At 37.8% G+C, this 10,142-nt stretch overlaps 1 protein-coding gene across 2 annotated transcripts in view; it reads right to left on the bottom strand.

The window, feature by feature from the left end:
* Nucleotides 1–1,270: 1,270 nt before the first annotated feature.
* iffo2b (intermediate filament family orphan 2b) overlaps nt 1,271–10,142 on the bottom strand; it is a 73,824-nt gene continuing 64,952 nt past the window's right edge. For both annotated transcript variants that reach the window (XM_056467643.1, XM_056467644.1), the window contains 4 exons: nt 9,422–9,578; nt 6,784–6,873; nt 6,250–6,374; nt 1,271–5,099 (listed from right to left, as the gene is read on the bottom strand). In XM_056467643.1, coding sequence (XP_056323618.1) covers nt 4,994–5,099; nt 6,250–6,374; nt 6,784–6,873; nt 9,422–9,578 — 478 coding nt within the window. In that variant the 3' untranslated portion in view covers nt 1,271–4,993. The remainder of the gene's footprint in view (nt 5,100–6,249; nt 6,375–6,783; nt 6,874–9,421; nt 9,579–10,142) is intronic.

Genomic DNA, 10,142 nt, shown 5'->3' with positions numbered 1-10,142 from the left:
TTTAACACAGATCAATCATAATAGTTTTAATGACTAATATCTAATAACTGATTTCATCTTTGCCATGATGACAGTGCGTAATATTTTACTTGATAATTTGCAAGATACTAGTATTCAGCCTAAAGTGCAATATAAAGGCATAACTAGGTTAATTAGGTTAACTCAGGGATGGGCAAACTCGATCCTGGAGGGCCGGTGTCCCTGCATAGTTTTGCACCAACCCTAATCAAACACACCTGCTTGTAGCTTTCTAGTGATCTTGAAGACACTAATTAGGGTGTTCAGGTGTGTTTGATTAGTGTAGGAGCAAAACTCTGCAGGGACACCGGCCCTCGAGGATCGAGTTTGCCCATGCCTGGGTTAACTAGATAAGTTAGGTTAACTAGGCATTGGATAACACTGATTTTTTCGTTAGCCAATGAAAACATATCCAAACGAATGTGATTTTTGCACTGAGAGGTGCTTTTTGAATGGTTTTCTAATGACCGAATGTGTTTTGCGTTCTGCTTATGCGCCCTGTGCCTCGCGTTTTTGAAGTAAAAATTAATGGAGAGAAAAAAGTGAGCTACATCAGTCGCGTCATTTTCCATTGTCCAATCAAATGAAAGCAGAGGCGGGTTTCCGCTGACAAGACAGCATAGTTTGGCTGCATCTGAAATTGCATACTACTATATACAGGGTTTATCCACATTTTTACTACTAGCATTCCAAGACTTTTCCAGAACTTTCAAGTAAATTTTCATGACCTATTAATTCATGTAATGTCTATGTATATATGGTAAATAATAATTTGATTACTAATAGCATCCTGTACATATATTCATTTATTGTAAATCGCTGTTCATAGCTAATACAACCTGTATATAATGTTCATAGTACATCCATCTGTAAATATTACCATAGTTGTCTATAACTTTATAACTTATACCTGTATCCTGCACTTGCTGCTATTGCACTGCTGGTTAGACCTAAACTGCATTTCGTTGCCTTGTACTTGTACATGTGTAATGACAATAAAGTTGAATCTAATCTAATCTAATCTAATAAGAAAAACAATGCACGTTCAATCTATTTAGTTTACATTTATTTTTATATATATGTAAAATTGATTTTGATCATGCTTACACAGCACTAATAATTTGAGAGCATGTTTTTGGCCAATGACAGAAAAAAGTAAAGACAACCAAGCTATATTAAAGTTAGAGCTGCACAATATAGTTTCAGCATCGATACTGCAATGTGTGCATTCGCGATAGTCACAATGCAGGATATGCAATGTTGGGATTATAGTTTAATACAGAGTTTAATCATAATGGAGTAAAGGTTTATCATCTGCATGCATTTTTAAAGAGATAGTTCACCCAAAAATGACTTACCATTTTCATTTTACCCTTCACTTGTTTCAATCATTCTTTTATTAAATTGAACAAAAAGAAGATAATTTAATAACTCCCATACTCCTGAAACAAGTGAAGGGTGAGTAAATAGGGAGTACATTTTAATCTTTGAGTGAACGTTCCCTTTAAGGCCTGTGATTGTGTGAACATTTCAATATTTCAGAGTTTAAAACATCCGGCCACAAGTCATTTTTTAATAATAAAGTTTTATTAATGAAGCTGACTTTATTAATAAAAACTTTAATAAAGATTAAATAATATACAATGAATACTATGCAGTGTTGATTACTCAATATCTGTACCAGAATAGTGAATACCTGAAAACTAGAATTCACTTTTTTCTTTGCTATATTTATCTATGCTTGTAATTTATTTGTTATATATTATTCGAGATTCACTTCCCCTACAAAATCCTCCCTATCAATCCTAATAAACCTAAATAAACCTGTTAAATCATCTGGTGAAATTATATTCACGTCGCAATATACATCTGAGAAATACAAAATAAGGTATTGTCAGATTTTTTAAATATCGTGCAGCCATAATTGAAGTATACAAATATTTGTTAAACAAATTTCCAAGACTTTTCCAAAATTTCTGTGTGGGTTTTTCTGTTTTTCCAAAACTTTTCCAGGCCTGGAAAGTGCCATGTCAAAATTCCATGACTTTTCCAGGTTTTCCATAACCGTATGAACCCTGTATATCAGGGGTGGGCAAACTCGGTCCTGGAGGGCCGGTGTCCTGCACAGTTTAGCTCCAACTCTAATCAAACACACCTGCTTATAGATTTCTAGTGATCTTGAAGACACTGATTAGCATGTTCAGGTGTGTTTGATTAGTGTTGGAGCTAAACTGTGCAGGACACTGGCCCTCCAGGACCGAGTTTGCCCACCCCTGCTGTATATAGTATGCAAAATCAGTGTGTGAGCCGAGTAGTATGTCCGAATTCATAGTATTCAACAGTATCCGAGAAGTACTCGGATGACCAATACTTCCAGAGAGATTTGAAGTGCGCATCCGATGCATCCTAAGCTATCCCATGATGCCCTGCGAGAGAATTCATGAATGGGAGTGAAGCGATGCAACTTACGCGGGTAGGTCACATGATCATGACAAAGTGGCAGATGTAGTACGTCTGAGTCCCATCCATACTGTATAGAACTTACTTTTCTAATGGTGGAGTAGTATATTTAAATTCAAATGCAGTACCTACTGAGTAGTAGGCGATTTCGGACACAGCCGCTGTGTTTTCAAGATGACTACAGAGACTTTTAAAAATGGAGGAGAGATTAGCGGTCGGTGTTTTAAGTTATCTGGAGCTGTATGACTTCTTTCTGAGGGTCTCATGTACTCAAAATGTCCTTTGTTTCTCTGTCTTTCCCATGAGATGGAACAGATCTGAAGGCTCAATTATACTTTTGCATTGAGTGCATGCGGACATGCAGCCTTCGCACATTTGCATACTCTATGTCATGGCTGAGGCCGATCCTCACGCACATCTCTCAAAAAAATGTAACTACCTGTCACAGCAATGCATAGTGCAAGCTCTGTGATTGGTCGGATTGGTATCATTGACAAGTGTGGGTGGGGCTGAGAGCCACAAAAGAAGCATGAGTGTTTAACAAGTGTTGAGTCCCGTGAAGGAGCTCCAGATGGATCATTTTGTTTTGTGTTAATCTTATGATTAAAGTTGTTACACATCTGCCAGTTCCCGACTCTGCATGAGCAAGTTTTGAGCTACTTGTACAGTAAGTTAGCATTACAGGTATTTCTGATGTTAACAAAACACCCAGAAAGAAACTCAGCAAAGGAACATAGGAACCCCACTGCTAGCTAGCGCTTCGTAAGTGTTATTGTAATGCAAAAAGAATGCAGAAGTATAAATGCATGGCTACATGCAAGGCATGCGGCGTGGGTTACGGAGATCACTCAATGCAGAAGTATCAAATACAGTGAATTCTATCTGTTTATTCCAACACAGGCTCATTCTGAATATGTACCCCTGTATACATTTCTGGAGAGCACCAAACATGTCCCAGGAGCAACGTTTTTTGCAGGTTTTGTTTTCGTAAATCCACCAGAGGTCGCTGTGTACGTTTTTTAAGATCTCAAATTTTTCTTAATCGCGCCTGCTGTTCTCGCGTAAATCCACCAGAGGGCGCTGACGACTGACTGACTGACTGACTGAACCACCCTCCACTTTCCTTAAACTCAACCAACAGTGTTTTCAAATGCACACATTGACAAGCTAACCCACTTCCCAACCGACAGTTTTAAACAGCAATACAGACAAAGAAAATCCCTCGCCTGATTTTTACCATGTTTTCAGATTTGACCACATTCTCACCCTGTTATTTCCTTGTTTTATTTATTTTTTGGCTGCTGTTATTGTGCGACCTGCTTTCTAGAACCACTCTTCACCGGACTCAAATGCCGTCGTCATGGTCAGCTTCTCTCTGTGTCTCAAGTCCGGCGTTTTACATGTCGAGCTAACGGGACAAACTGGTAAAAGCGAGAAAGCCAAATATAGGTTAGCTGTCAGCTGGTAAGTGCGAAAAGGAACGACGTCATACCGCCCCGCACCGTTCGTTTTACAGACGAAATGCAGCCATACGTACTTCTGGATACATAATTTGCGATCTCCAGAAACGTATATAGGGCTATGTTTTCAGAATGAGCCTGTGTTGGTTTATTCATCTTTGTTTTGCAGCTTCTGCTAATATTACAATTATAACAATATCAGCTGCAGCATTTGCACACAATACGCAGCTGATTCAGTGGTTGCTTAGCGACATAAAAAGCGCAGAACACTTTTTTTTTTTGTCGACAAAAAAAGGCAGTGTGGTGCGCTTCGCATTCTCAGAATGAAAAAAACTGTGTGTTCGGCCCCTTAAGGGGGCTAATAATATGGATCTTAGCAGTTTCTACATTTTAAAAATATATTTGTATTTCAGCCAATCTAAAAGAAATAAGGCTTTCTCCAGAAGAAAAATATCCCAGGAAATAATGTGAAAAATGTCATTTCTCTGTTAAAAAATATAATAAAAGTTTCCCAGGAGCATTATAATAATTCTGCCTTCAGCTGTGTGTGTAACAGATGAAACGGCTTGCGCTGCAAACTAAGGCAAATCATAAACACAGATCAGGAAATAAGGCCGATTGCATAGACGGTGAGCTTGTTCTGTGTTCCACATTCACAAGGGGCTTAAAAGGCCAAAACACTTCTGCAGTAAACGGTTGATTTCCCAAAGAGTTTTTAGAAAAATAAAAAGCCACAGATATTAGGGAAATCATCATTGTGTGTGTTTGATCAGTCCTTTTTGTTCTGATCGGTGTCATTTTTCCCAGTGGTGTGTTTTGGCTGGGATTGATCTGTTTCACAGGACAGCAGAGCTGTGGCACCGTGTGACGCACCGAAACTGATGCTGAAGCACAAAAACACCCTCATCACAGACGATAGATAGAGCACCTACAGGAGTGTGGGTTTGTGGGAGTGGCCTCTGTCCCTCTGTGTAACACCATTGGCTGAATGCTGGGAGGCCCAAGAGCTGATTGTTGCTTGGTGGGGGGAGGGGCGGGGCCAGGCTGGGCAGGTATCAGCTGATTGGCCCGTCCGTCTCTCCATCTTTGTCAGACTCGTCTTGAATCTCGTCAGTGTTCCCTGAGTCACTGCTCGCCGATGAGCTGATGGACGGAGAATTTCTGACAGGATCGAGAAAAGACAATATGCTTTATTGAGATCTACTCACAAAAAAGCTCTGGTGATATTTGTGTCTACTGGACTTACAACTGCACTTTGTGCCATTATGTGATACTGGTGTATAATGCTAAATATGTCAGAATTCAACTGCTCAAGATAATGTATAGCACCTGAGTTATTAACATTTACTCAATTTAAAACCAAAAAACGGGTTGCTTCCTGAAATAAAATGTAAAAAAATATATATATATATAAAAACCATGTTGTAAACAGATAGATAGATAGATAGATAGATAGATAGATAGATAGATAAACAGACAGACAGACAGAGCAAAATATAGATAGATAGATAGACAGACAGATAGATAAACAAACAGACAGACAGACAGACAGACAGACAGACAGACAGACAGAGCGAAATATAGATAGATAGACAGACAGACGGATAGACAGACAGACAGATAAACAGACAGACAGATAGATAGAACGGTATCTAGATAGATAGATAGATAGATAGATAGATAGATAGATAGATAGATAGATAGATAGATAGATAGATAGATAGATAGATAGATAGATAGATAGATAGATAGATAGATAGATAGATAGATAGATAGGCAGTCAGACAGACAGACCGACAGACAGACGAACGGTCGGATAGATAGATAGACAGACAGACAGATAGATAAACAAACAGACAGACAGACAGACAGACAGACAGAGCGAAATATAGATAAATAGACAGACGGATAGATAGACAGATAGATAGATAGATAGATAGATAGATAGATAGATAGATAGATAGATAGATAGATAGATAGATAGATAGATAAATAGATAGATAGATAATGTGTTGGAAACAAAATCTCTTTGTTAAACAGCACTTGAATTCAGATTTTAGAAGTGGCTAAGATTTTAGTGTATTCATAAAACAAAAATATTTTTTTACAAAAAAGCTAATTATTTTAGGCTATAAATTGCTATTTGTGAGAGGGAAAAAAAGCAAAAAAAAAAAAGAGCAGAGCAGCATCAGATGTAGTCAGCTGGTGCGTTTACACGGAGCATTTTAAAATGGTTTAAATGTGAGTGCAAATGCTCCATATAAACAGCTCAATCAGAAGTAAACTGCAGTGTAAGGTGAAGCAGAATCACCTGCCGCCCTTGATCATCCTCCTGCAGGTCTCCATCTGCACGTCCAGTCCTCGCTTCATACTGCACATCTCCATATACTCGTGCAGATGACGGTTCATGTCGCTCTTCGCTGTGGCCAACTCCATCTGTAAGAGACAGACATACAGTTGAAGTTGAAGAAAAAACATTGTAACGTCAATATTATTAGCCCTCTTAAGCTATATTTCTTTTCCATTGTCTACAGAACAAACCACTGTTATACATTGACTTGCCTAATTACCCTAACTTTAACCTAATTAACCTAGTTAAGCCTTTCAATGTCACTTTAAGCTGAATACTAGTATCTTGATAAGTTTCTAGTCAAATATTATTTACTGTCATCATGGCAAAGATTAAAGAAATCAGATATTAGAAATGAGTTATTAAATCTATTATGTTTAAATGTGTTATAGAAAAATCTTCTTTCCATCAAACAGAAATTGGGGGAACAAATATACAGAGGGACTAATGATAGTCACAAATAATCACAGTTTATTCTGAAAAACACAATCAAACCTCAATTTGTCCGATTGTCTTCTGGTATTCCTGCTCTCGTGTCTTGAAAAGCGACTCTGTTTCATCGATGAGACTCCCGAGACTGCAGTCCTGACACACATACAGTACACACACCTCATTTATTTTCAGTCTCAGGTGTATAGATTTTGAAAGAAATGAAGGGTTTTTATATGGAGAGGATGCATTCAATCAAAAATCACAGGAGGGCTAATAATTTTGACAAAATTATTCATAACGCTGGAAAATTCTGACTTAGTTTTTGTTCAAATATAAATAAAAGTTGAGAAATATTTTTTCCACAAAGATGCCTCTTATACATAGTCTTATTATGGTTTGGGAGAAGCCTGTGTCATTTCCAGTAAAAATAAAAAACTTGCTGGTTAAATAAAACTTTAACTTTAAAGGTGCAGCATGTTAGTTTGACACCCAGTGGTTAAACTAGGTATTGCACTCCTGGTTCAAAACACACAAGAGCAGGTTGCCAGGTTGACGACACTAACACTAAGGCTGATTTGGGGGTGATTTAAATCGTGTTCTAACTAAAAGTAACGGCACGTGATAGAAGGAATATTTTCCATACTAAAAGGAGTTTTGTCCTAACACCTGGAGTTTATATTTATATTTTAGAAACGGCTTCTTGTACCTGTCAACCCTCCCATTTCCTCCAATCCTCCAATTCTCCTGTATTTTAGAGTTCTATCCCGCTATCATCCTTTAAAAGTATTTTCCCGTATTTCTCCCGTATTTTCTGTCTTTCTCTGAAGGATGGCAAATAAACTTTAAAGAGCCGAGCAACCCATACCACCAGAGGCCGCCCCTTACTCTTAAATGTGAGTCTGTTCTGTGCTTTCGCTTTGTTTAGGCATGAAAACACTTTGAAATAAATATAAAAACCGCAGGATTCCCTTCCTTTTCATTACAGGTGCCGTCTCCCCTTCATATGCAATCCTCAAAACAGTCATGTAGCGGTGCGTGACTGTCAGTTGATGCGCTCCATGGTGATCAATAGATGCTGTTTCCCAAACGGATTCTGTACATGTGATTTGAAGCAGAGAAAAACTCTGGGTTTTGGGTGCGTGTTTGAACTGAAATATACACATAAATAATAATAATATCAAAAGATGTCAATCTTGGTGGGGTTTTTTTCAAACACAACTAATTTCGTCCAAAATGAGCATAAAAAGTTAGGAAAGCAATCGAAAGCTTTCATTATATCGTTAGATGTGTGCAGTTTTAAAGTGACATCTGTTATTTAATGTAATGAAAAGAAAACAATCTAAATAAATAAGAGATGCATCTGTTGCTCTTTAATCAGAATGTTATACAGTGAAGAAACGGCTATTGAGATTTGATAGCTTGATTCTATGTCATTATAATAGCTATTAATTTTAATAAGCTGAACTGTTTGCTAATGTATTTGTTGCTAATGCATACTATTTAATTTTTCCTTTGTAAATAATAATAAAACATATTACTGACCATTTAACTGTTTATTTTTAAGGGAGGGGGGTTGTGTCGGGGGAATCCCTTATTAGGGTGGGCATATCCCTTATTTTCACATCCCAATGTTGACAGGTATGCTTCTATTTCTCACAGGTAAACAACAGAAAACTTTGACAATCACCTCAGGTACACCTCATGTGCTTTATTCAGTGTTAAATGCTAAAAATGTGAGTTTGAATGTCATTTTACATGACATTTATTGCCATATACTGAAAGCAACAGCAGATAGTTCACCTCAGATCTTATCTCAGATCTTAGAAAATAAATTACACCATTTGAAATTGAACTTTAGAGTGCAAACCAACACATATCAGTGATTCAGCATCTACATTTAATAACGTTAAAGAGGTTTAATATGTATTAATTAGATTATAATCATAACCAATTCGCTAGAGTGCAGTGAGTGCACTATTCTATGCTTCTGAATGGCTGATTTAAATTACGTGTTTAACAGCCAAATTGCTCATCACTGCAAATCCTGTCATGTAGCGTGTTGTTTCAGACACAAGGTTACAATGTAACCTGCTCACCTAATGTTTACATTCATAATATTTATATTATTTGCTAATTAATAACCACCTCATGTGGAATTTGCGTCTCATTTCGGAGGCTGCTACTGTCCACCAGAGGTGACATTTCTGTCACGGATGCATACATGGATTTCTAGCAAGGCAACCCGGGATGCTGAAATATAATTGGCTAAACTGGAGTTGGGCGGGTTAAAATGACCAGAACAAAGACAGACACTCCGACATGATAACACATTTTCAAAGCAGAATATCTGACTTCAGCATTGTTTTTCAGATAAACAAGAATGCTCACTTGGCATGTTTCTTAAATATCTGCAAACATATTATGGTATTTTTATACTTTAGAGGAGTCAAAAACTTACACACAGCAACTTTAAGTCTGAATTAGCCTGGGGTATAAATAACTTCATGCTTGATACAGTACACACATATATATATTATGTCAGAACTTTTGTTTTGTCATAGCAAAATTCTGGATGTGATTAATCTTTGTTGATCCCTTGTTAGGTTGCATGTGTTTCCTTAACACATTTGAGCACTTATTGTTTGCCACAATAGTTTTTAAAGTATTATTCGATCGGACTGGAATGTGTGTAAAGACTCACAGCTTCGTGTCCGTCTGTGCTGCAGTCTCCATTGCCATTGGTCAGAGCAGAGCAGGGAACATTATAATTAGTGAAATCTTCCCATAAGAGCAGCGTATCGTCGTTCTCTTCCCACGTCAGGCTGTCACAGTCGTCATCGATCTCAAACGTCTCCCGCCTGGCAACAAATGAGTTGTCTGAACAATGTCTGCACGCCAGGAGAAATGAAGAGACGGAAACACAGAGAAGAGAAAGAAAGAAAGAGCAGGCAGTGAAGAAAGACACGAGACCAGAGAGAAGAGCAGCACAAGACACACAGAGAAGAAACACACAATATATCTGCACTACATATCGCTCCGGTGTCGATTATTATACATATATATATTTTTCAAGAGTTCACACTTAGATATTGCTTGATGCTCTTAGCAGGTTTGGCATGCTGTTCCGGGAACAGGGTCGGATTAAGAACACATTGGGCCAACATGGGGCTATAGCAAATCCAAGAGCCCCTTTTATTTGTTTACCTCACAAAAGTATATATATATATATTAATTCATTTTCTTTTCGGCTTATTCCCTTTATTGATCCAGGGTCGCCACAGCAGAATGAACCGCCAACTTATCCAGCATATGTTTTACGCAGTGCATGCCCTTCCAGCTGCAACCCATCACTGGGAAACATCCATACACACTCATTCACACACAAACACTACAGACAATTTAGCTTACCCGATTCACCTGTA

The sequence above is a fragment of the Danio aesculapii genome, chromosome 11 (assembly GCF_903798145.1).
Source record: "Danio aesculapii chromosome 11, fDanAes4.1, whole genome shotgun sequence".
NCBI classification, from domain to species: Eukaryota; Metazoa; Chordata; class Actinopteri; order Cypriniformes; family Danionidae; genus Danio; species Danio aesculapii.
The sequence above is the reverse complement of the archived record's forward strand: the minus strand, read 5'-3'. Positions and strand labels throughout refer to the sequence as shown.